Source organism: Antechinus flavipes, chromosome 2 (genome assembly GCF_016432865.1).
Source record: "Antechinus flavipes isolate AdamAnt ecotype Samford, QLD, Australia chromosome 2, AdamAnt_v2, whole genome shotgun sequence".
NCBI classification, from domain to species: domain Eukaryota; kingdom Metazoa; phylum Chordata; class Mammalia; order Dasyuromorphia; family Dasyuridae; genus Antechinus; species Antechinus flavipes.
Genome location: NC_067399.1, coordinates 185,660,554 through 185,688,260, shown reverse-complemented (window position 1 = coordinate 185,688,260; position 27,707 = coordinate 185,660,554). Strand labels below are relative to the sequence as shown.

Genomic DNA, 27,707 nt, shown 5'->3' with positions numbered 1-27,707 from the left:
GATAAATATGAAGAATCCAAGGAATTATGGAAAATCTTAAGCTATGGAAATTATTTATATATACATGCATATGCATATATATGGAGAAAAAGAAAGATAAAAGAGAGAAACTTTAAGAAATAATAAAAATAATAAAATGATGCTGAAGTCTATAATGATAATGATTAGTCTTGGCCCTGAAAAAGGGATAAGGAAATAGCCTCTCCTTTTTTTTGAGAGGTAGGGAATTATATGGTATACTCTGTCAGAAATATGCTTCTCTTTCATATTTGGGAAAAATATTCTCTTGAATCTTATTCCAATCTTATTTTTATTGTATTGTCTTTTACATTTAGGTCATATAACTATTTGGAGCTTACTGTGGTTTTATAATTTTTAGTGGCATTTTTATTTTATCAATAGTGTATAAAACATAGCAAATGTGTTTTGCTAAACTTTTTGTTTGTTTGTTACAAAAGAAGGCTCTCATTATATGTTTTGTGTGTGTTTATGTAGAGTAGGGTAAAAGAATATGTCAGAAAAAATTGAAATAAGGGGGAAAATGCATTGATAATACTTTAAATAACTACAACTACAAAGTCTTTTGAGCATCTCAGCAGGTAATATGGGGAAATAGCCAGTGACCCATATGAAAAATCCTAACTGAAAGGATCAATTTGCTAGTTAATCATAGTAATCTTTATATAATGGAGAACTACTCAGAAGATAATTTTTGTTTTCTCTTCCCCCAGTTCTCCCTCTTCTTGTCCCTTTTCTTCTACCTAGAGCACATGATTAAGAGAGAATGAAATGTGCCATTTTTGGTTAAAAAGATATAATGCCCTTTTGTGTTCATCACATTTCTGTGGCTCAAATGGAGTTTTAAAAAATCAGATTTCACATGGGCAATAGAGCATGTATGTCTTAAGACAGTTTTGAACACAAAGTAACAGCCATTTGCTGAGTGATTAATAAGCAATAGTAAGCCAGTGAGATCAGCATAGTGTAATGAAAGTTGTACTAATCTGGGAGTCTGGAGGGCTTTAAGTCCTAGCTATACTTACTAGCTATCTGTCTGACATAAATTGTGTCTCCTAATGCATTGTCATCAAACAGTCTCATCAAATTACCTTCCCACTTTGACATTATGTTCTATCCAAAATAATTTGACCCAATATTTCAAAGTTCAGTTTCTTTGGTTGTTAGATTTTTTTTTTTTTTTTTTACTATCATCTGAAGCTATATGCTGACCTTTTGGGAATGCTTGAAAGTATCTATAAATGGCAATAAAGGTAGATTCCAATGACGTTTATTTCATGTAGTGGATAAAAGATGAAATAATAGAGGAAATAAAAGTTTGATCTTCCGAGCATATTAATTTATTAAGCAATGGAACCTATTGTCTAACAAATTGATACCAGACCTCCTCAGCTTAGGCCTGGACCCTAAATACAGGATCAAACAGACTTTCATATATTAAAAACAATTAATCAACTAAGGCCATTTAATTAAAAGGAAATAATAAAATAGTGGACAATATGATTTCTAATTGGATGAATGGTTAGGGACTTTACAAGTTGAGAGGGGAGAGTAAACAGATGTAGTTCCCTGAAATCAGAAAAGGAGATGCCCCATTCTCCAGTGTTTGTAAATAATCAAAAGAATGTGAAAACAATAACTGACTGATTAAAATGGGAAGAATTTTCAGTTAACACACATAGGTTGCTTGAGATGTACTATTGTGAGAAAACTTTTTGCATTACTCTTTGGTTCTGATTCTTACCACCATAACCTAGATTCTTAATAGTCTCTAAAGAGAAGGTAGAAGTAGTCCAGTTTCCTAGTCATGTCAAGCTAGGTTCAAACAATACAATAAGGTTTTTTCCCAATTCCCACAATTGAATAAAGTTTTTTCATAAGACAGAAGTTAAGATTCAACCCATAATTGAATAGAAAGGTACTTCAGATTTAAAATTGAGTTACAATATGGAATCAATGTGGCTTACTCAATTCCCACAATTAACCACTTGCTAACCTAATTCCCTTAATTTCCTCAATCATTAAGATAATACTTTTTTAAAAAAAAATTCTAATTATCTTCTGATACTCATTGATTAATGGAGCTGAAAGGAATCCCAAGAGATCATATCCAGCCTTATTTTACAGATGGGAAAACCAAAGTCCAAGGAAAGATAAAAGTCTTAATGACTTTTAATCTTTGAATGTTCTTTGAGCTATGTTAAAGCCTCCATAATGGACCTTTAACTAGATTATTATTTTATGGATATAATGCAAGTTATGCAACTGAATAGAGAATCATAGATACATTTGAGAATTTTAATTGAAGCAACAATAAAGTATCATTCCTCATTTGCAGGAAGAAGCAAAAATGTCATCGGTGGCAGTCCCTTTCTACCAGAAGAGACACAAACACTTTGACCAGTCATATCGCAATATTCAGACACGGTATTTACTGGAAGAATATGCAGCTAAAAAGTAAGTTGAAATTCTCTGGAAACCACTCTAGAATTTATCCCAAGGTCCTCAAAATGTAATTTGGGTAATTAGAGGTTGAAAGGAGAGAGGATGACAATAAACTCACAAAGCAGAGGAAGAGGGAGTCATGCCAGATATACTTCTCTTTCTGCTGGAATTCTAAGCATTTTTTGGGGGGGTGGGGAGAGAAAGGGGTCAGAGCACTATGGAGACAAGGGAGATAGCATAGCAACAAAATTCAGTTTGGAGATCTACTAGTTAAGATTTTGAGATAAGAATAGATTAGTGATCTATAGGTACAAAGGATCTCAGAAGCCTTGTCATTTTATAGACAAGGAAACTGAGCTTAAGATTGTTAAGTGGCCTCATATAACATACAGATAGCATGTAAAAGAGAGTTGATCTTAGCAAGTGATAAGATTCTAGGAATCTAGTAGCTTCTATATATAAGCATCAGAGGTGGGATTTAAACCCAAGCCCTATGACTTTAGAGTCATTGATATTTCTACTATACCAGATATTATTGGTTATTATTAATAATGATACTATAAAATTAAAGTGCTATGTAAGTGTCAGCTATTGTTAATTTTATAAAATTTTATTTTGTATGTTATTGTGGGCATCTGGATGATACAGTGGATATATTGAGTGCAGGGCCTAGAGTCAGGAAGCCTCATTTTCTTGAGTTCAAGTCTTGGCCTTAATCAATTACTAGTTGTGTGATCCTAGGAAATCACTTATTCTTGTTTCCCTTGGCTTCTTTATCTGTAAAATAAGTTGGAGAAAGGACAAACCACTCTAATAACTCTGTCAAGAAAACCCCAAATGAGATCACAGAGTTGGACATGAGGGAAACAACTGAACAACAATATGTGATTATATTGTATTATTATTAGCAATAACAATAAAAAGTAGCATTTACATAGTGCTTTAAAGTTCTTAAAGCATTTTACAAATGTTGTCTTATTTTATCCTTATTTACCATTGAGGTAAATGCTAATATAATTCTCATGTTATAGACAAGAAAACTGAGGGAGTGAGTTAAATGATTTTCCCAGACTCACCCAATTTGTGAGGTTGAATTTGAATTTAGATATTCATAATTGATTGTTATTGTTCATTTGTTCAGTAGTGTCCAGCCCAACATGACTTCATTTGGGGATTTTCTTGGCAAGGATAATGGAATGTTGTGCCATTTCTGTTCCTAGTTCATTTTTATGGATAAGGATATGGGCTTTCAAAGGTCACACAAATGCAAATTTAAGGCTGGATTTGAACTTAGATCTTTGTGACTCCAAGTCTGGTACTAATCTACTTGGCCATGTTCTACTGATTGGAATTTGCTAATTTAGGTCCTGGATGCCTGGATATTATAGGATGTGCCTACTGAATTTCAATGAGCTTCCTTTTATCCCTTGGCATCACCATAATAAAATGGTAGAGTTTTGAATTTTGAAAAGACTTTAAATATAATCTAATCTAAAACCTTCGTGTAACAGATGCTCTCAATATTTCTTTTAAAATTCACTATAAAAATAGGAGTAAAAGAGAGAGAACTATATTGTAAAGGGAAACTAATGGTATATAGAACAGAAATGGAATGGAGTCCAAGATTTTACAGTGGCATAAGATAAATTCCATTATTTCTTTATTTCTTTCCCAAAGTATCATCTTCTCAATAATGTTCAATCCATATTCATGTTATTTCATTAAGATTTCCTTTTCCTACTAGACTTTGCTCCTCCTAGTATGGGAAGAAACAAGATCAGGGTGATCTTGAGCATGTTGCTTAACCACTCTTGTTTCCAATTTCCTTAGCCATAAAATTGAGGATTTGAACTAGATTGTTAATATCCTTTCCAGAACCTTATGATCCTGTATGACAGCTTACTATGTGCCATGCATTGCATTAAACATTTGGATTACAAAGACTAAGGTGAAAATATTCTAATCCTCAAGGAGCTTCTATTCAAAAGAGAGAGAAAATATGTTCACATATAGGTATGTGGAAGATCCATCTGAAATAGATACAAAGTAACGTTAGAGGTATTGGCACTAATAGGGAAGGGGATCAGGAAAGGATCAGTTGCCTTGGGTCTTGAAGGAAATCAGGGATTAGAAGAAGTAGAAATGAGGAGGGAGAACATTTCAGGTGTTGCCAGTGCGAAAGCATGGAGATGGGAAATGGAGTATCATATGTAATGAACAGCAAGGCCAATATTTAACTGCCTTGTACCATGAATGGAGACATGTATTTTTTTTTCCATTCAAAGCTTGCACTTGTAACTCAAACATCTATCTGATCCATAAATATACTCTGAGATATTTACTCTCTTGGGGAATGCAAATATATGCACACAGGGGTCCTCAAACTTTTTAAATAGGGGGCCAGTTCACTGTCCCTCAGACTGTTGGAGGGCCGGACTATAATAAAAAAAAAATTTTTTGTTTTGTGGGCCGTTAAATAAAGAAATTTCATAGCCCTGGGTGAGGGGGGATAAACATCCTCAGCTGCTGCATCTACCCCGCGGGCCGTAGTTTGAGGACCCCTAGGAGGACCCTAGGATCCAAAGCCTAAATTAGGCTTCGGATCTCATGAATAGCATCCCTAGGAAGTTTAATAAATTACATAAAAAGCAAGAAAGGAAAGAAATTCTAAATCTTCCAAAGGCAGAAAAGCTTCATTAACTCCTTTCCCAAAATACCATGGATCGTTTCTGAACAAGTACTGATTCTGGTTGATTTGGAAGAAAGTGTAAGCATCACCAGGACGAATGAGATTCTGATGCTAACTTTAACATTTCTACCTGCAATTAATTGTAGGCAGCTGATTCCTGGCTGCTGGCTATCATTGTCCTCTTGTCTGCACATTCACTCCCTATGTCAACAGCTCCTAGGCTATTCATTGGAGTGTGTAGCCACTCTAATCCCCCATGGACATATTTACCCACATTCTTGACAGCTATAACTTATCAGGATACTTGACAAAGATAATAGGATTTACACTACTCACATGTTTCTGATGAAAGATGGCAGGGCTTACAGGGAAAGAAGCCTTCTAGCTACTTAGGATAAGTCTATATCTGCTAAACAAAACAAAACAAAACACTCTATATTTAGAAAGATTTCATTGCAGTCATGTTTATATTACTATTCCATGTAGAAAACAAATCAGCAGATTCACATTTGCTGCCAGTGACAATGGACAATTTCAAGGGTATCAAAAGATAACTCTGTATAGGCTTTAGGCTTAAAGGCTCAATATGGCATGAACTGAGCATGGAGAGAATAAGGACTGATAGTGTAAAAACAGCACCCGAAGTCACAGGACCCAAGCTGGCAGGTGCCTCAGTGGCTATCTAGTCTGTCCTGTACCTGATAAAGAATTTCTAATACATCATACCTTGCAAGTGTGTAAGTAAACAGAACCCTAACCTGTATGTGCCAAAATGTTTGTGGCAGCCCTGTTTGTAGTGGCTAGAAACTGGAAAATGAATGGATGCCCATCAATTGGAGAATGGTTGAGTAAATTGTGGTATATGAATGTTATGGAATATTATTGTTCTGTAAGGAATGACCAGCAGGATGAATACAGAGAGGATTGGCGAGACTTACATGAACTGATGCTAAGTGAAATGAGCAAAACCAGGAGATCATTATATACCTCAACAACGATACTGTTTGAGGATGTATTCTGATGGAAGTGGATCTCTTCGATAAAGAGAGCTAATTCAGTTTCAATTGATCAAGGATGGACAGAAGCAGCTACACCCAAAGAAAGAACACTGGGAAATGAATATAAACTGCTTGCATTTTTGTTTTTCTTCCCAGGTTATTTACATCTTCTGAATCCAATTCTCCCTGTGCAACAAGAGAACTGTTTGGTTCTGCACACATATATTATATCTAGGATATACTATAACCTATTTAACATGTAAAGGACTGCTTGCCATCTGGGGGAGGGGGTGGAGGGAAGGAGGGGAAAAATCAGAACAGAAGTGAGTGCAAGGGGTAATGCTATAAAAAATTACCCTGGCATGGGTTCTGTCAATAAAAAGTTATTTAAAAAAAAACCCAGGACCCTAATAGTTTCCAGGGCCAAGAACTTGTTTGAAGTAAAGACTTGGATTTGAATCTCAGGAATTCCTTACTCTACTCCTAGCTATCTACTGTAGCAACCTTTTGCCTGAGTGTTTGTGGCTGTCAAGTAGGTCAGTCTCTCCTCAAATTCATCCTGCCTCTTCCTAGGATCCCAAGCTTTAGGATGAGGGTTTAGAAACTCATGTTCCTAGTATCCTATTTTCTTATTCTTCTCTTTTATAAGATAAAGGAATTCCAGAAAATGTTCCCCTCCAAACCTTACTGCCTTATGGAATATGAATTTCATGGATTTTTATTGGTGGCAGGATTGACATCTGTTTGACAAACCATATTTCCATTGCTCTTTGGTCCTTTAATATTCTTCACAAATTTTAGAACCAATATCTTTGCTCTCTATGAGGTGGAGGTGTATGTATGTGGGTGAGTTCCTTTCCACAATCAATTTAGAAACTGTTTATGTTTTTAATCCTAGAGGTCATAGTATTATATATCTGAGATTTAGAGATGGTTGTAACTATAGAGTTAATATCACAGTTTAAATGTGAAAGGCACATTGGTAGTATGATCTAACTCCCTCATTTTGCATCCAAGAGAATTGAAGCTTAGACAAGTTAAATTATTTGACCAAGATCACATAACAAGTATCAGGGGCAAGATTTGAATTCAAGTTCTCTGATTCCCAATCTATGTGTTCTTTCTACTGTATAATGATTTCCCCCAGCCTGAAGTTTCCTCTTTCTAACTGATAAATTCTATTTTGAAGTCCATGTAATTTCCTACTGGGGATGGGGCAGAATGGGGATACTCACAAGTATTAGCTCCTTCTTGTCAGTCTTTCCAAAGGTATGGAGAGAATGAAGTGTCTATTTGTCAGAGAATGGAATGGAGGCCCTATCTCTGTATGGAGAGATTTTTTTTGGTAAGGAAGATTATGTTTTCATAATTGCTTTGATCCATTATGATTTTTTAAAATTTTTCTTTAAGGCGGGCTGCCACTCAGTCTTCCTCTATCCAGAAGTCATCTTCCCAGAAAGCTTCTAGCAAAACATCAATTGGAGGAACAACATGCAGACTTTGTGAAAAAAGGATAAACACTTCTGAAGAAGAACAAGAAAGCAAAAGAAGGTATATATACTTACACACATATATACATATACACACGTATGTATTTCTTATTCTCACCTGCAATGAACAGTGCTCCAGAACAATGTTTCAAAAAATAGAGACAATGCTTTAAAGAACCTTAGTGATCCTTTAATTTAGTCCAGCTCTCTTGGTTCATAGATGAAGAAAAAAGCAAATGAGTAAACCAATCACACAGCTAGTTATTAGCAAAGCATTGACAAAACCTTAATGTTTTCTAATTTCTAGTCCAGTTCTTTTTCTAATCAATACTGGGCTGTTTCTCTCTGATCAGATTACTTAAAATGTACATCAGAGAATTTTAAATGTAATTGAAGATGTTAAGTACTTATATTCTTTGACCATAGGAGTTCGTGGCTTTTCTAGTTCTAAAACGAAGCAACTACCCTTCTCCAACCCCCCAACCCTAGCAGCAAAAATAATTAGGAAACCAGCTGAGGCCAAGTAGTAAAGAGCAAATAAAACTTTTGGAGAAAATATTCTGTCTTCTACTGCCTGTCTACAGTTACTTTTTATCCTTTTCCAAATATATTAGGGATACAAAGAAATTGAGTAGAATGGTATGGATCAGAAAGACAAAGCAGAATTACAGTTTTTGAGAATTTTATCAATCAATAAGTCTTTATTAAGTACCTTTTGTGTAACAGTCATTGCAGCAGGTGCTTAGGATACAAACAAAACAAAACAAAAAATACAAAACAGTCCTTGCTTTCAAGGAATTTACATTCTGTAGGGGTGAAAACATGTATATTTACATAAAATTAATACAAGGCATCTTCCCCTTCTTCCAGGGGCTGATGCTAGCAGTTAAGTGGATCAAGAAAGTCTTCATGTAGGAAGTATAGCTTCAGAGATAAGATCTAGTTCAGAACTTGGCTAGAAGTTTTGGCTGAAGAAAGATCAAAGGCTAGCAATTGAAAGAAGAGGGAGGTTTGCACTATGAGTGAGTTATGAGAAATTTTACAAGGCTTTATTTTTGTGAATATATTAAATATTTTACTCTTTTACATATGATAGAGAGTTTCATTACCTTCTTAATAAGTAATAATAGCCTTATATAGAAACAAGATAAATAGCTGCCCTTGTGGAATTATTTAAGAAGACTTCCTGCCTTCTAGGAGAATTTAAGCTCTTTGAAGGCAGAGATTGTTTCATTTTTGTCTTTAGATGCCTAGGACCTAGTCTCATATGACATATAGAAGGCCCTAAATAAACGCTTTATGCATCACTTTAAGTTTAGAAGAATCCCATAATAAAAATGTAAATGATCCTGAGACAAATAACATCTTCAGTTGTTTATAGAATTATGGAATGCTAGAGCTGTGAGGGACCCTGGAGATCATGTCAGATGACTGTTTGGATGGCTCACCAAGAAGCAAAGTCAGGACTAGTCCATTCACAGTCAAAGATTTTTCCCCTTATGCCAGATTATTTTCTATCTTACCTTGATTCAACCCTCTAATTTTATAGATGAGGAAATATGCACAAAGAAGGTAAATGTATAACTCAATCATGTGGTAGATTATAATAAAACATAAAGCACCTCAGTATTTTCTGATTTTTGGTCCAATTCTATTTTAAGTCTCTATTAAGGTATTTCTCTCAGACTAGATTATTCAAATGTATATTAGAGAATTTGAAATACAATCGAAGATATTAAGTAAATTATTGTCTCAAATCATAGGAGGAACTTTATAGATTGTGCAGTCAACTATTTTATTTTACAAATGTCAAAACAAAGGGAGTTAGAGCATTCTTAGAACGTTCACATATCCTCATCCCCAGTTCTCAATTTTACCAGGGCTTTGTTTATCAAATCACTTTAGAGTCTGTATAGTCATCTGAAGGTCAATCCCTAAAAGGATGGGACTCAAGAGAGGTGTTTTCCAGTGTCAAGGGATGGGGTTGCCAAGAGAACTGGGACAACTGAAAAGCAAGTTGGGAGAGTGCCATAGATAAATTTCAACTACTTCACAGTTTTGTTCTGGGCTTGCCCTGGAACCAAGCATTTATGAAATGTGTGATAGATGCTGACCAAGAAGAGCATTTCATAAATATAGTTACATGTTTGTTTTTTTTTTTAAAGACTCATGACATAGTTTATCTTTAGTAGTACAAGGTGCATTCCCAATAAAGAAATGACTATGATATTGAGGTCTATAAGATTTAGAATTGGAATGGACCATAATGATCATGTTCTCCTACATGTTCATTTTATAGAAGAGGCAGGGGAAATGAGATCCCAAGTAAGGCGAAATGGCTTTCTCAAGTTAAGTAGGAAAAACTATGGACCTGTGATGTCAAATGTGGACCTCCTTCTACTATATTGTATTGACTCTTCATAAAATTATGATCTGGAAACCACAAATATCTAGTGAAAACCCTATTGTTTTTACAGATGAAGAAAAGGAAGCCCAGAGAATTAGGTGACTTACATCAGTAGTAAGCAGTAGAGATGAGGTTTGAGCTTAGATCCTTTGACTTCAAATTCAATGCTCTTTCTTCAGTATTAAATTGTCTTCTCTGCATTCCTTCAAGGATTGTATTTGTAAAATAAATAAATGAAGACATTTCATTTATGAAATATTAAACTACTGTCTTCTTTCTCCCTGGATAATATACATTTTTAAAGGAATTAAAGTTTAAAGCCAAAGAATAAATCTCAAATGGTAAAATTTCACGGAAAAGGGAATTGGATTTGGATGATGCATTTTGAAATTTAGGAAAGCCTTCTTGAATCTCTGATAGCCTACCTTGTCATACACTGCTAATTGTGTTATATTGTGTTATCCTTTCTGTTCAGCCTTCTTTTCAACTGTTTTCCCTGCAGCCCCAGCTGCTATATGTGATTTGCCAAGATTTTCTATCTTTCTCTGCTTTATTATTTCTTTTACAAGCTTGTTATGTTACATAATTGAGGAAATCCCATGAGAGAAATATACAGAAAAATTCCCCTAGATGAAAATATTCCTATGAAATAACTAGTTCTAAGCTTATATCCTTGGGTCCTTAAGGCAGAGTTTACTGTTATGTAGAAAAATCAGACACTGAGAGGAGGACACCTTACATAAATTTTGTGAACACAGAAATTTATAGATACAAGATGATGTGAGACATTACTAGTTAAAGGTAGTTAGGTGTCATAGTGGATGGAGCACCAGGATTGGAGTTAGGAAGACCTGAATTCAAATCTGGTCTTAGACACTTACAAGCTGCAAGACTGTGGGCAAACCATTGTGTTTGCCTCTGTTTTTTCTTCTGTAAAATGGGATGATAATAGGATCAAATTAGATAATTATAAAACATTTAGAATACTGTCTGGAACATAGTAAGCACTATGTAAATGCTAGCTATAATTATTGTTATCATTAGATATTAATGTCTTAGAAAAAAGATTATAAGCATAATACAAGGTAGCTGCAGGATTTGATAGTCAAATAAGTCGATATACTTTAAAGTGTAATTAAAAGTTTTGGGGGCTGAGGTATGGGGTGGAAAGGAAAGCAAGATATGTTTCTCCCAATCTCCATCACACCATATCTGGAATTTTAAAATAAGTTTTGAGCATCCTATTTTAGTAAGCTGGAAGAACAAAGTGAAGAAACTGATAGTTAAGAACTTTTAGATCATGCTATCTAAGGGCTAGTTGAAAGAACTTAGCTTAGAGAAGAGAAGAGATTGCAAAAAGTATGGGCATGATTGCTGTTTTCTGGAATTTAAGGCATGTCACACAACAGAGAAATAAAAATTGTTCTACTAAACCTCAATAAACAGGAATTGAAGCAATGGGAGTAAGTTGCCAAAAGACAAATTTGGGCCTAAAGTAAGGAGAAATTTAAACCACACCAACATCCACCACCCCATCACTCCCTTCACCACTAGCTACACCATTAGCAACAACAACAACAATCATCATTGGTGACAAAGCTTCTCAACAGTTAGAGCTATCCTAAAATTTACTAGATACCAGATTTCTTTGGGGTTTCACCTGTCATTGGAAGTTTTTAAGCAAAAGCTAGATCCCCACTTGTTAAGTATGTTGAAAAGGGAATTCTTTATGAGTTGAGCCTGATGGCTTTTGATACCCCTTCTAGCTTTGAAATTCTATACTTTGGAGATTCTGATTATGGAGATATTCAGTTGTAATTCTTCAGTTATATCTGATTCTTCATGTCCCCATTAAGAGTTTTTTTGGCAAAGATACTAAAGAGGTTTTGCCATTTCCTTTTCTAGATCATTTAATAGATGAGGAAACTGGAGCAAATAAGGTTAAGTAATTTGTCTAGGGTCACACAGTTAGTGTTTGAGAGAAGATTTGAACTTGGGGAAATGAATCTTCCTGACTCTAGGAAGTCACTGTCCATCTAACTACCTGATCGCGTGGATAATCCAGGCCAAATATAATATAATGGGGAAAAATATTTAATGAGTCATAGAATTCTAGACATGTCCCTTTCAATAAAATGGCTATCCATCAGAAGTGAGCATTGATGACAGAACCCTGCTAATTCTTTTAAAAACCTTTAAAGGAACCTCTGTTAAATGGCACATAACTGATTACTGCACAAGAAAATGGTATGATTACAAAGGCACTAACTGCAAAAATGTGAAAGAAGTAAATTGACACATTTCTAAAACTAGCTGATAATTTTGTCTTTTATTCTTTGTAGATTGTATCTGCTCATGTGGGCTATATGCTAAGAGTTAGAAAAATACAGCTAAAAGAACCATATAGCTTTTAGCTCAATTTTGAACCATTCCCTCAAACGATAATGGAAAAGCCAGAAGAGACAGTCTAAACACAAGACTCTGAGAAACTGAATTTTTCATGGACAAAGTTCTACATGTATAAATTAAGGGAATATGGAAAGATGCTATAGACAAATCATGCTTCAAATTTCAACAGAGTTAGCTCCAAAAGGGAAGGTGCTGTATGAACACTACGGATTAGAGAAAATGTCAGTGCTCAAATTATTGTCAGGTCAAGACAGAACAGCTGGTGATGACTGATAATTATTCAAGTTACCATACCAAAGATTTAAAGGTTATATATCTCATGCGTCTTATTAAGTTCAGTGGTATTTTGTTTTTATTTTTCTCTTTGTCAAAAAAATAAAGTCTAAATGAAAAACATATAATTGGAGAATAGAATTTTGTATTCTTATTTATCCTGTGAAGAATGAATCTACCATATGACAGAAGTACCTTTTTTCATTCAAAAGTTTTACCTCAAAGAGTTTTAAAAATTGAATTGCATTTTGAGTAACTTATAGTACCTTTGAAGGTTTCATTTCAGAAATTGAAGGATCCTTTTGTGAAGCAATTAATCATTCAAGTAATTTGTATGTTTTGTAAATATTTATTTAGAATATCAGTTTTGCTTCAGTTGATATGCAACTATTACATTCCTTAATTAATGAGACAAAGTCAGAGATCTGTGTTGAGACTCATTTTATTTTCATTAGTTACATACTTTTTTAAAGTTATTTGGGGATTTTGCATAATGGACTTTCAAATATGTAGAGGTATCACTTTAGTGCCTGCTCACATACTTTCATATGATAGCATTATTTGTATGAAGGAACAATGAATTTTTCTAAATTTATTGGCGATGTTAAGAAAATTAAAACTCTTACCATAATGAGAATATTTCACTGTTTTTGTTTGCATAAAGCTTTATTTATCTATATTTCTGCTGGTAGTTATTAATCCAATGAGACAAATTGCATCTGTTTAAATAATGAAGAACATACAGGTATGCATCAATTTAAGAGAATGCTTATTATTTGATGTATTGAAATACTAAAAAGAAGGATCTGATCTGAAGAATGTGACTGTTTTGCTGTAAGATACATATCTCTTAGATGCCTTTATTTCTATTTTGGAAAAAATGTATTGAGAATTAATATGCAAGTTATTCCTGTGGCCTTGTATTCAAGAATAAATAGATGAAAGAGGAAGCAATTTTATACTCAGTAACATTAGACTACATTTCTACATTTAGAATGGATATCTGAATGTGCTGGAAAAGAGTGTTTCAAGGGAGAAATTCCAAAATGAAAAAAAATTTGAACATTACAAGATGAAAATGTTTGGTGGTGCTATTGGCTTAGGAATAAACTCAAGATATTGAAAAGTAAAATCCACATGATAGAAGAGAGTTTTTAGTTAGTGCAGGTGAGGGCTTCTGATCTTTCTTAAAACAAATCATATTTATTTCTGTGATATCTGAAGGCCAGCCTTTCCTAACAGTATATTTCAATAGCTGTCACTGCTCCATTCCATTACAGCAAAGATCTCTGCTAAGTGACTAGTTGTTAATCTGATAAATTAAGACTCACTAATGTGTTAAAGGTTATTAATGAATGGCCTTCCTGGGTAGTGCATATATACTTTAGAAGAGATTTTCTGGAGACTATACTTTTATGTAAAGAACAGATCACTAGTGAGAATTTAAGGGATAACAATCAGAACAGTGTGGAAGATATTTCTGAGTGGTCAACTCTTGAGTATCAAGATCATATTACATTATGTAGACAGCTGTCTCCTACAGTGCACTCTTCCTGCACAAATATGGGCTCAATTTGGCCCAGGAACCATCTTAGCCACTAGATGTGTTTCTTGAGCTTCAGAACTGAGCACTTACTGTGACTATGACTTTGGAGAAGGCAAATTTGGATTTGGACTTTAACTCTTGGAAAGATCTTTATCTTATACCTTATCTAAAACTGATGGGTACTGAGGCAGTCAGGGGATCGTCATCCTATAGCTTTAACTAAATACTATGATGACATTCTGTTAGACAGAATATTCTTAGCTATAGAGTGAAAATACATGTATGTCAGGGGAAGTGGTCTCTTCAAGTTTGGATATATGAATCCTCACCTGAATTCCTTTTATCAGAAATAGACCTTTTCTTTTGTTAGTTTTCTCTTAGGATTTTATGCACTCATATATGGTTTATTTTAAGTTACATTTATTTGTGTATGTATTGTATCCCTGTAGTAGATATCAGGGACCATGTCTTAGATACTTATTAGCTCTGTAAACTCGGGCAAGTCAGTTAACCTCATTGGGCATGTTTTCTTATCTATATAATTTTAGATGGTCAAAGCTAATGGCATCTAACTTTGATTATATGCATGTAAGTCTGAAATTTGCAAGATGAATGTTACTGATAATAGATGCTATGAATTTATAGACTGAACTGATGATTACTGATACTCGGAAAAAGAGAGAGAAAAGAGAGAAAGGGAAGAAGGGCATAAGGGACAAAAATAGAGAGTGAAAAACAGAAAGTAGAGAAACAGAAAGAGACAGACACAGAGAAAGAGTGTTAGAATTCCAAATTTCCCATATAGGTAGATTGGAAGTGATAAGCCTTCGAACTGGACAGTTTCTGACTTTGACTTTCATGTTTTTGTTTTTGACTTTTACACAAGCCAGACCTGTTTTTACTTTTACTTCTGCTCATTCAGAAAATCTCAGATTTAATCTAAAGTCCTAACAGAGATGACAATCTGCTGAAATGCTATGCCTAACTAGTGACAATCTTATTCAACTCCCTCATACAATAGATGAGGAAACTGAGGCCAAGAGAAGTTAAATGACTTGTCCAAGACCATATGGATGATGAAAAGCATAGTAGAAGAGCAGTTTGACCCTCTGATGCTCTGTTTCATCAAATATCAATCTGTGTATGATGATGATCAGCTAAAAAGATACTTTGCTCAAATTAGATCATTAAAAAGAAAAAAAAAAGAAATATTTCTAAATCTGCATTTATTACTGTGTTGATTATTACACTGAAATCAAAATATTAAACAAAATTAAAATGAAATTATTAAGATGAAATCACTAAAACAGGAAAAACACAAAATTTCTCTGACATCAACTGGACACATACCATAAATCTAGAAGTAGAATTTAATTCAAACTCCTTATTTTACATATGAGGAAACTAGATTAAGTGATTTAGCTAACATCATTAAGGGAATAAATGGCTGAGAATTTTAATTCAGAATTGTTGATTCCAGAGGCAGTGATCTTTCCATCATTTGCAATTATGTAAGAGCAACAACATACTGTATCATGTCCCCTGTCCCCCCAATTAAAATGCTTTTTGTTTTACAGATCTCAATCATTGCTATCTTCTTATGGAGAAGCAAGGAGAGAACGTTTTCTTAATGAACTAAGTTTCATAGAAGAAGATATGCGCCTGGCTCGATCTCATGTTAGAGAAAAATTGGATAAATATTCAATTGAAGAGATGGTAAAAGCACTCTAAATTTCCTTCTACAAGTATAAATGAAATAGTCATTGACATACCACTTTTGTGATTTTATCTTGGAAATTAAAATTCATATCAGAGACCATTTAGAGTTTTCTGCTGATTTGTCTTTGTTTCTTGGTTAACAGGTGAAAGATAAGATGGCTTGGGAGAGACATGCATGTGAGGAAAGGATAAGTCGAGCTCCAGAGATTCTGGTGCGGCTTAGGTCCCACACTGTCTGGGAAAAGATGAATGTGAAACTTTGCTTCACTGTACAAGGATTTCCTACTCCTGTGGTACAATGGTCAGTATTTTATTTTATACTTTTACATTCCATTGACTCAAAAAGGGTGTTAATGGTTTTTCCTTAAGGGATCATATCTGTCTGCTCAAAGGGTGATCAGACTGGAGATAGAGCATAAACTTGACTTCTAACCATTTTCCCATTCCCCTCCTGAAATGAAATTCCCACCATAAAGGGTTTCATGCAACTGTGGACACAGGATATATTTTTCAAAGCTCCCAATACACTAATTCTAAATAAGTGCTAACATTTTTATTCTAGTGCAACTCTATTAAATGATTCCCTACAGGGTCATCCACTTAAGAACAGGCTCTTATAAGTGACAAGCATCTAAATGAGTGGACTTTTAGCAGGCTGGCATTTATATGGTGAATGATTCCATTATCCAAGTCTTTAGACACCATGGGATTAATTCTGTTGGACCACATAGTGCATGGTAGTAAACTTTCAACAGTAACCAGAATGTTTTGTTTGTGAGTTAACTTCAAAAATTTTAATTGAAAGCTTTTGTTTCTATAATTCCTTCATCTGCCAGCACAACACTCTTCTGTTCTGTTTCTAGAGAGCCATTTCTTATAACAAAAGAAAAAAGAAAAAAATGTTCAGTGGAACCAAATAATGTCAACCAAGAATGATGTTAAATACAATGTTCTATACCCATGGTCTCTCACTCCCATTCTCATATATCTACTTTGGAGACAAAATTAATTAGTATATGAATTTTCTTTTAAATGAAATGGTTTTTTGTATTCTATAATATATTTTAAGGTATCAAATTTATTTGTTTCATACTTTTGCTATCTTCCTCCCAAAAAATGTATTGTCACTTTCCTGTGTTAGTAAACAGAATACATTCAAAAACACATACTTCACACTGTACCATAGCATGGAGGCAATATCACATTGACATAAAGGACTAGAGGTTAATATGATTTGGGTTTATGTTTTATCTCTGACCCTGTTCAATTCCCTTAATCTCTAAATGTCTCAAGTGTCAAAACTGCTAAATAACTGAAAACTGGATCTGTGGTAGAAAATGGAGTTCCTAAATTGGGATATCTCTACAAAATGACAAATACTTTCACTTATTAATGTTTTAATTGTCTAGTGTTCAGTATGCCAAACATCTATTATTATTGCATAACACTGGAGGATTGAATGTATGGGATCATACTGAACATATTCAATTGACCAGAGCATTTTCTCCCTCTTCTTTCTAGTTAATTAAGGTTTTAATGTAACATACTATATATAATATGGCTCCTTTGAGAAAATTTACAAGTAGGCTGATTATCCTTGTGTAAGTATAAGCATGAAGAGATTTTTGGGAATATCAAAGCTATTAGAATATTGATTCTGACTTTAAGTTAAGTTAGATAAAAATATTTCTATATGAATGGAGAGAAAAATTTGATATTATTTTCTTTCATTTTAAGGTATTAATATCTGAACATTTCACAAATGGGTTTCTTGCTTATTTGAAATGAATGTGACTTCTAATTTGCATTACTATTACACATTTCTGTTATCATTAGATTTTAATGTGTATTGTGATTTTAATTACTTTGGGTCAACCTTCATAATTTTTATATATTTAGAGATAGGACTGATTGACCTATTGCAAATGTCTAAGCTCCCTGAACCAGATACTATATACACATACAAATGTGTTTACATGTATATATAACATATATGCCTGTACTCAGTATGTATATTATATGCATATTAAATGAAATGCAATGTGTATGTATACATGCCTGCAAATAGATGTGCATAGAAGTTTATGTTTTGAAGGGTTCAAGAGATTAGATTCCCTCATTTTATAGATGAAGAATCTGACCCAAAGGCAGGGAAAATAACTTCCTACATTTAGCAATTGACAAAGCTGGAATTGAAACCTATATTCTCTGACTAGTGTTTTCCTCACTACATATCCCACAGATACATTGAATACATGTAGAAAAACATATGTGCAATATAATATATTTGCATGCATAAGTTTATGTAGATGTGCATATATCTTGTTCCCATAATGTACGTTCATAAATCTAGAGGTGGAAGGGATATTAGAGATCACTGGAAGTCTAACCACCTTATTTTATAGATGAGGAAATGTAGTATAGGAAACGTGAATGGCTTGTCCAATTTCACATATTTAATAATGTCTGAGTGATTTGAACTTATGTCTTCTTGACTTTAAGTGCAGTGCTCTACCTTGTCAGCTACCTCTCATTCTGGTTATTCAAATCTCTAATCATATCTTTTCTTTGATATTTTTTGTTCAAATCATTTTTGGTAATTTATTTATAGCCATTATACATCCAACTATTGCCATCTACAAATTTGATCCTGGTGGGGGTGGATGTACACACACACACACACACACACACACACACACACACATATGTATAAATACACTAAAGTCAACAAGTATTTATTTAGTGCCTACTATGTGCCAGGCCAAAAAAAAAATGAAATGACTCTTACTTTCAAGCAGTTTATTTAGTAGCAATCTGTATTAAATGGGCTTGGGGACTTAGGAACCTGGCTACCATTTATAACATTATTTCTACTGAAAAAATGTGACCTGACTTTCAAATCACTAGCATGGAACAAAATTCATTTGTAAATTAGGGATGATTTGCTTAGGTTAGCCACAGGTATATTTCTTTGCTTTTGAAAATATAACATACTTTATATCTAATAGTATATTTTTATGTAGTTAAAATATAAGATATTTAAAAACATATAGTGATGGCAGAATCAGAAACTGAAGAGGAAAACTATGCCATTCATTTAAAAACAAATCTCTTTTCTATATTTTAGGTATAAGAATGATAGTTTGATTTGCCAAGCAAGTGAACCAGGAAAGTATAGGATTGAAAGCAACTATGGAGTACATACACTGGAGATAAATAGGTAAGGTATTCATATGAATAGTATTTTTTTGCTTACTGCCTAACATTGGATAATTAATAGAAGCTGTGAAGAAGAAATGGAAAAAATGCCAAAGCTCAAATATCCATGAGTGTTGTCCTATACCTTTAAATGTGTTCAGGAGTAACTTTAATTGATGCTTGCAGAGGTTCTCTTTGAATATCCTGAGTGTGAAGCCAGAGGAATGCACAATGGGCAGCTGTGTTATGACACCATTCTGTGAACAAAAGGTTTGAATAGTTTAAGTGGAGATAATGACATTGGGATGTAAAAACCACTATGGATTCCAACTAGAGCTAATTTGTTTAAGTCCTGAAACATTAACTGACTCCTATGCCCTAGGAAGAATTCTTTTGAAAAATTCTAAATGCAAAAAAAAAAAAAATTATTCAGGTTTCTTAGATCAAGGAGCTTCAATAGTTGCATTTTTAAAAATTAATTTTTGCTTAAAAGTTACTGTGATCAGACCAAAATTAAGAATCAGAAATGTATGTTTCTATTCTTGGTGTTCTGGCATTTAATAGCTGTCTGAGCTTGGACTTTTCTTATTTCTTGTTTATTCTGTATTGGGATAACTGTTTGTATATAATATAACTATTTCCCAATATTGAATTGTGAGCTTCTTAAGGGCAAAGAATGTCTTTTGCCTCTTTTTGAATCCCCTAACAAAGTGCCTGGCGCATAGTAAACATTTAATAAATATTTATTGATTGACTAAGTCCCACTGAGACTAATCTGTGAAATGGGGATAATAATTCTTCTTTTGTCTTTCATAAAGGGTAGTTGTTGTTAGAATCAATTGACAAAGAGATAAAAACCGGTTGAAAATTATAATGCACAAAATGCTTTGCAAACCTTAAAATGTTATATAAATTCCAGCTATTACTATTGTTATCATTTCACCCATTTGTCTATCTGTTTGTATGAACAAACATACATATACAAATAAGTTTTTGCCATAAGTCATCTGAAAACTGTTATAAGATAACTGGATTATAGTGAAGTTCATTGAATATTTAAATAAATGTATTCAATAATTCTAAATGTTACTTTATGAAAGTCAAATGTGAGGGAATCAGATCAATATATCCCAAGAATGTTTTTAATCCTCTAAAGCATTCAAGTTCAAGCTTAAAAAGAAAGTTTTCCCACACTAGCATTTCTTTATATTGATTCTTACCTACAAGATTTACTCCATCTATCCCTTTATTTAACTCTCTTCTAATGCATTTGCCAAAGAATGTTAGCTAATGTAACAGTACATCTATGTATATATATCCTTATCACTCTGCTAGACTATATGCCCCATAAGGGCATGAGCAATATCTTATTCTAATTTTGTCTTTATCAACCTTCACGGGCAATTCCTTGGCTACATTAGGAGTTTAATGCTTGTCAAATAGAACAGAAATTGTCAACTTGTGCTCTTGAGGATAGTCTATCATTCTTATTCTATCCTCCTTACTCTTCTGGCACTCTAGCTCTATTATTTTCCTGCCATCTTTCTATTTTTTCCCCTACTTTTTCTGTCTCATTCACCTTCTTAAATTCTTGTAGCCCTTTTGCTCCCCATTGGAGACAGATCTCTACCAAATACCTGCCCATGGGAGCAAGGTTGGTTGAAAACAAAAACAAAAAATCCAGTGTCAGGATCTGAGTATAAATCCATCCTCCTGTAACTAATAATCTGTTTGATTAATCATGGGTTGCTTTTGGGTTGTGTTTTCAGTGATCATTAGCATGCCTTCTGACTTCATTCACATACTTTTTTCAGTATAGTATATGAGTTGCTGTCCAGCAGTTCTGAGCTCAAGTAGAAGGGAGAGGTGGGGGAGTGGAAACTGTAGAAGAAAAAACACTCTTCTCAATGTGGCAAAGAAAAAAAGAGTGCCTAAGGCTTGTCTTTTGTATCTATTAGCTAGTGATTCCATTGCCCCATTAAGATGAAATCTAAGTTGAAAATATCCAACATCTTTTGAGGATGAATGTGGGTGTGGAATAAACTCATTTTCTGTTTTTAGAAAAATTCCTTTTTTGTTGAGGACTACATGACCCATTTCTTTTCAGAATTATGCAAGGCAACCTGTTTCTCTTTTTATGTAAGTAGTAAAAAATAAAGTGCTTCCTTTTATATAACATAATATGATACAGTAGGAAGAGTGCTATACTTAGAATCAGAAAAATCTGTATTCAAGTCCTGCTTCTGACTTTACTGCCTATATGATCTTAAACAAGTCACTCTTTCAGCCTCAGTTTCCTTGCAGCCAGAACTAACTGTCATTCTTTTCAATTAAAAAATTTAGTACTTCTAACAAACATAAATAATCAAACAAATGAATTTTCTTATGAAACATTAAAATTTGATGTTTATTTTTATTTTAAAAATAAAATAATACAAATTTTTACAAAATAATAAAAAAATCAACTTCTTTATTCCAAACTCGTGTCTGAATTTCTTATGTAAAATTGAGTAATATTATATTATGGATGAAATTATTCATTTTTCACATATGCTTCAAAATGCTGTATATAGACAACAAAAATCTTCCCTATAATATTAGACTTGGTGGCTAAACAAATATTTATCCAAAGATATCTGAAAGGTTACTAGAAACTCCCTAAAGCAACTTTGTGCTTTGTGTTCTGTCTTCAAAATTAATAAACATTTTGTATCTCTCAGCATATGATATGATAATATTTTTTAGAAATAGAATCACTATGAATATCACTAGTTCTTGGGCTCTTCTCAGCTGTTCATACCTAACTACTGAGCTGTAGTCTATCTGATCTATGATCATTTTGCATGGCTTGGAATGTGTTGGCTCCTATTGCCTACTAGTGAGGGAATTAATTTTTCCTCCTGATGCAAGTGTGACATTTATTCCTATGAATGTCCTTTGGCTGTGGTAGAAAAATTCTTGGAGTGCCGAAAAGGAAGCATAATCACATGCATTTAACATTGTAATTGACACTATTTCGTATGCTCTTATGTTTTTTCTCTTGGGGCTCATAAAATTATTCCCAATCTTAAAAGAATTTTTATTTGTTCTCATGTTTTTATGAAGTCTTTAGGACAAATAGTTTAATGCTTTCCAGTGATAACTTCCCACCTTACAAATGTAGAGGAACTTTGGTTAATATTGTTGGTTACTTTGATTAATGTTCTTATACTTCATGTTTAACCTTTAATACTAGCATTTTCATTTTAGCCAAAATTTTAAATCTTCAGCATGACATAATATGACACAGTTCAAAATCTAAGAACACCAAGTCTTATTCTATCTCTAAATCATTAACTTTTACTTTTTTCAAATCTCTTCATAATATAGTTTCCTAAGTTTTACATAGGTATAATAATTAACACCAATTTATCTCATTGAGTTGATTTGAGCCTCTTAGCTATAATGCTGGGATTTTAAAGGAGCCTCAAATAAATCTGCACAAATAGAGACCAAGAATCTTTTCTGGGAATTTGTCCAAATGGAAAGCAACCAATTGCTTAATCAGTCAATTGAGAATTCTCACACGATTGGGCAAAGACCAATGACAGGGCCAGGGATATAAACCAGACCTGTGATTATATAGCATATTGCTATTGGTACATGGAGGAAACTTCCTTTACCAGTGCAAGTTGGCACTATCTCTGCAAGTTAGAATCTTATAGAATTGCCTGAAGCATTGAGAGGTTGTAATTTTCTCACTTTCAAGGTTAGAAAAAGGAATTGAATTTGGGTTTTCTTGCATTGAACCCAGTTTCATCTGTTATGGTCTAAAATAAGGGCTAGACCAAAATTCTAAGGATCAAATGCTTCTCTGGAAGCATAAATGATGCCCAAACAGATCTTACTTTGCAGAATGGATTAGGAAAGTGAGGAGGGAAAGGGGAAACCTAAAATATCAAAGGAAGCCTCTGTGGGAATGAACCTTCCTTCTTAAAGTGTATTAAACAAAAATTTTAAGTGGGGAAATTCTTTTGTGATGTGACTTCTTTTGCAAAAGTGAAAGCACATTCTCTTTCCAAGGCACTCTATCTTCTTTCAGACCTTTCTATTGTTGGCTCCTATATAATAATGTTCCACTAGGAATGTAGCAACAACTCATATTTTGTACCTTTTCTTACCTAAATTTTCCCAACTCTCTCTCCTTCCTTGGATCTTTGTTTGTTTCAAAGAAAATCACATTTTATTCAATAAAGAAAGCAACAATATAGTTTCCATTTCTTAATTTAACATCCCCCACCACCAAAGACAATAACTCTTAAATGTATATTCCTTTAGTAGCCATAGACTGCTTTTAAAGATGGACCAATCCTTATCAATACCATATTCACCCTCCTCCACATTTCATGAGTCTTTTTGTTTCTTGATGCTTTAATCTCAGGTCAAGCTTTTCAGTTTCTACTTGAAGAGTTACCATTGATGTTTCATAATTCTTTTCTGGAAGCCATACCTAAGGATTATCCACCTCATTATTCCCATTGTTTCAGCTCATTGGCTCTTTAGTATTATTCCTTCAGGGTTTTGCTTTCTACACAAGGGTAGGAGTGCTAATTGAGAACTAAAACAAACTAATCAGTGCTAATGAGTTAGCTAGCTAATAGGTCATCTTTTTCTTGCAATTTAATTCCTTAACCTTATTAAAAATGAAGGTGTTTTCTGATGGCAACTCTAAAGTTAGGGATTTGATTCCCCAAGATTGGTTGGAGACAGAGTAATTGGCAGTTGGCTCATGCAAACATAAGCCTGGTTTTGTTCCTTCTTTCTTAATGAATCAAGAACATTTATGAAGCCTTTACCTTGTGTTAGTCGTGCTAGGCTTTGGGGATGCAAAAATATAAATGAGATAGTTCTTGTCTTCAAGAAACTTGTATTCTGATGGGGAGAGGGTTGCAGAAAGAGAAAATCTATATACATACAAGTAGCCATAAAAATCTGTTGGTTCAGCACCAGTATTGCTGCTTTTTTGAGCTCCCTTTCTCAACTCCAGATGAAGAATAGTGAGAATACAATGTTCAAGCCTTAGAATTCTTAAAAACTAATTTGTTTGCTTGAACATTGCAGTGAAAGCTGAGGAAAAAGCCCTTATTCATTTTACTCCTGTAGCTTCTTTGGTGATAACAAAGAGAAAAAACAGTCAGATGATACCAGGATCATTGAATGAAGAGCTTGAAGAACACTTAGACATCAGTTAACCCAAGTCCTTCATTTTACATTTTGGGAAACTGAGGACTAGAGTGAGGAACTTCCTTGCTCAAGATCCTAGAGATAGTCAGTAGCAGCATTAGTTCCCTTTCTGAATTTTTCAATTGTAGAGAAGAGAATTTATTCTACTCCAATCTTAGACTTCTTTGAAAGTGTGTGTCATAATTTTGTGAAAGTAGAAGCTGAAATTGGCTAGTTGTTTCATGTAAAAATGACAACAGTAATAATAGTATACCTTTACACAATAATTGATATTAGATAATAGATATCACTTTAAGGTTTATAAAATACTTTGCATTATATTATTTCATAATTGATCCTTCTAAGTCCCTGTGGGATTGGTACTATTCCCTATACTATTCCCTATCCTGCCATTTTACAGAGAGGAGAAGTGAATCTGAGATAGTTTAAGTAACTTGTCCAGGTTCATAAAACTGGTATTTAGAGATAATTTGAACACAAGCTCTCAATAGCATCGCCTCCCTGATGTTCTGGTCCTTTTTGAGAATGAAGGACAAATTACCACAATCTACAAGTCAAACTACTTTTAATACTTTATTTTTGTAGAGTGCTTTAGTGATACTAGTAGCTATTTCAATTATAGAAACTCTTGGGTAAAAAAAAAAGTATGTTAGATAACATTATTATCTCATTTAATCTGGACAAGTATATAAAAGAGATATCATTATCCTCATTTTACAGGTAAAAAACCTGAGGCTCATTAAGTTTAAGTACATTACTTACAACCATAGTTAGAGGAAAGATTTGAACCAAGGTTTTTCTAGCTCCGAGTAAAAAATTCTAACCAATATGTCATATTGCCACTGAGTGTAAGATTTGGATTCAGAAAGAACTGAGTTCAAAACTTCCCTCAGACACTTACAAATAGTGTGTCCCTGGGCAAAGACATTTAACTTGTCTTAGAGTTATTTGCCTTATTATTTGTTAAATAAGAATGATAATAGATCCACCTTAGAGAATTGTTGTGAGGTTTAAATGAGATAGTATTCTATGTGTGGAATTTTATCTTTCAGAGACTTAAGCATAATTTATAGCATTTTAGCTTATTTTTAGTGGCAAGATATCTGTAAAATATTATATTTATACATACACAAATAAATGTATTTTTTCAAGGTAATTGCAGTTAAATGACTTGCCTAGCATCCCACAGCTATGAAGCCTTAAGTGTCTAAATTTGAACCCAGGTTTTCTTGACTCCAGGGCCAGTGTTTTATCCACTCTTCCATCTAGTTGCCCCTGATATCTGAAAATTGAAATTGAAATTTCTCTATAATGAGGAATTAATTCCTTTTCATTAGTCATAAAGTTTATGACAGAGGTAATGTATCATAATGGATAAAGAGCCAGCTTCAGAATCAGGAATATATGGGTTCAAGTTCTCCCCTGACATGTACTGGCTTTCTTACCCCAAGTCATTTCTACTCATCATAGGTGGCTCTAAGACTTTTAAGATGAAGAAAAGGCAATAATCTATGTTAGTAGAAGGAGGATAGAAAGTATATTTTGTCTCTTTTTGAATCTCTAATGCTTAGCAAAAGTGTCTGGTACATAGTAGGTGCTTAATAAATGTTTATTGATGATGATGACGATCCCTTTAGCAGTGAATTCAGAAGTCTAATCCCAAGAGACTAGAGTTTCTTAGAATATATGTCTTTTAGAATAAGAGCTATTTGTTAATATATAATGCATATTGATAAGCTCTCTCTCTTTGAAGCTCATTCCTTCTAGGGATGCTACTGTTTCTAGATTCTGGTGACTGTTATGTACAGATTCCAACATTTATACTCCCTCCTTTTCGATGAATTCAGTTCCTAACTCAGTCTTCCTTGACTCAAATAGGGGATTTTGACATGTGTCATGGGCTTCCCTCAGACATCCTGGCTTCCTAATTTATATTCTTCTTCAGTTCATATGAATTTTGTACTGACTCTTCTTCAACCAGGGATGTTTATACCCTTAACCTTAGCATCACTCAAAAGTGTTCCAGCTTCATAGGCCTGAAATCTGTCATTATTCTTTTGAACTTTTACCATTTTTTAAAATTTCTCTTTTTGCCTCCTTCCTCTAGAATCCATTACTCATCATAATCTTAAATCATTCCATCCATTTGCCTTTCCAGATCCATAGTCTTTGTTTATGCCTCATTTTCCACTCTAAAATTTTGATACAAGAGTTAATAAATTCAACTCCTTACTGTAAGTTCTATAACTCTCTGCTTCTGTGGACCATACTCTTTCTTCATCTTTGTATTCCTCTCTGTCCTTTAAAGCCCAACTCATATTTTACTTCCACCATGAAGCTTCCTCTCTTTTCCTCTATTCTTTACCTTTCCTCTTGGACCCACTAAAGTTTTTATTTTTGTTATGTGTTTCTATGTTGTATTGTTATACAATTGTCTGTAAATGTGTCTGTCCCCCTACTAAGCTTTTACCTTCAAGAGCATCAAAATCACATGTTATTTAAACTTTGTATCTTTATTAGTCCAGAGTTCTAGCACAGAATTCTATTCATGGCACAATTATTTAATAAATATTTATTGAACTAGATGACCTATATCCAAATTTTACCTTTTTAACCACCTATGTGATTTTAGGCAAATAACTTAACCTTCTTAACTAAAAAAAAGAATCTCTGAGGTTCCTCCTACTTCTTAATCTTTGAATGAATTCATGATATAAAAGTTCTAAGATTGCTTCCACTTCAAATATCATGGAACCCAGTTATTATCACATTGGAGGACAAAGCTAACAACTGCATTGTAGTATATTATATAGTAATGAGAGAGCTGGCATATCATAGAGTACCTGGGGAAATGATTTTACCTGCAATGTAACTAAATTAGTGGCAAAACAAAGTGCTTTCTAGTGGGGCTTGGCTGCAGTTGTACTTTGTATTGCTGCCAGTTTTCCATCAAGGTGAACAACTAGATGATGACCTTGATTTTTAAACCTCTGCATGCTTTAGGTCCTGGTTACCTGTCATACCAAATCTCTCCCCTGAGCTTGTGGCAATTAAAGGAGAGCAGATGGCTTTCAATGACACTTCACATCTGCACTTAAACTCTATGAGAGAGGTAGGGAAGTTCTTATTAGAGGGCGCAAATCTCTGAGACTATTCCTCTTGTGTGCTAAGATACCATATGCTCTTGGGTAATGGAATTTTTTTTCACTCCAAATATAACTATGGCAGAAATGAGTTTAATAAGACTAATATAAAGGCACCTGAATTCTTTCCTTTTGGAGCATTATGAGCC

At 33.8% G+C, this 27,707-nt stretch overlaps 1 protein-coding gene across 1 annotated transcript in view; it reads left to right on the top strand.

Moving 5' to 3' along the window:
* Window positions 1-27,707, top strand: part of MYOM2 (myomesin 2) — a 150,995-nt gene that overhangs the window by 9,244 nt on the left and 114,044 nt on the right. The window contains exons 2-6 of the mRNA XM_051975997.1: window positions 2,357-2,475; window positions 7,561-7,701; window positions 15,853-15,991; window positions 16,138-16,295; window positions 19,122-19,214. Of these exons, the coding sequence (XP_051831957.1) occupies window positions 2,369-2,475; window positions 7,561-7,701; window positions 15,853-15,991; window positions 16,138-16,295; window positions 19,122-19,214 (638 nt within the window). The 5' untranslated portion in view covers window positions 2,357-2,368. The remainder of the gene's footprint in view (window positions 1-2,356; window positions 2,476-7,560; window positions 7,702-15,852; window positions 15,992-16,137; window positions 16,296-19,121; window positions 19,215-27,707) is intronic.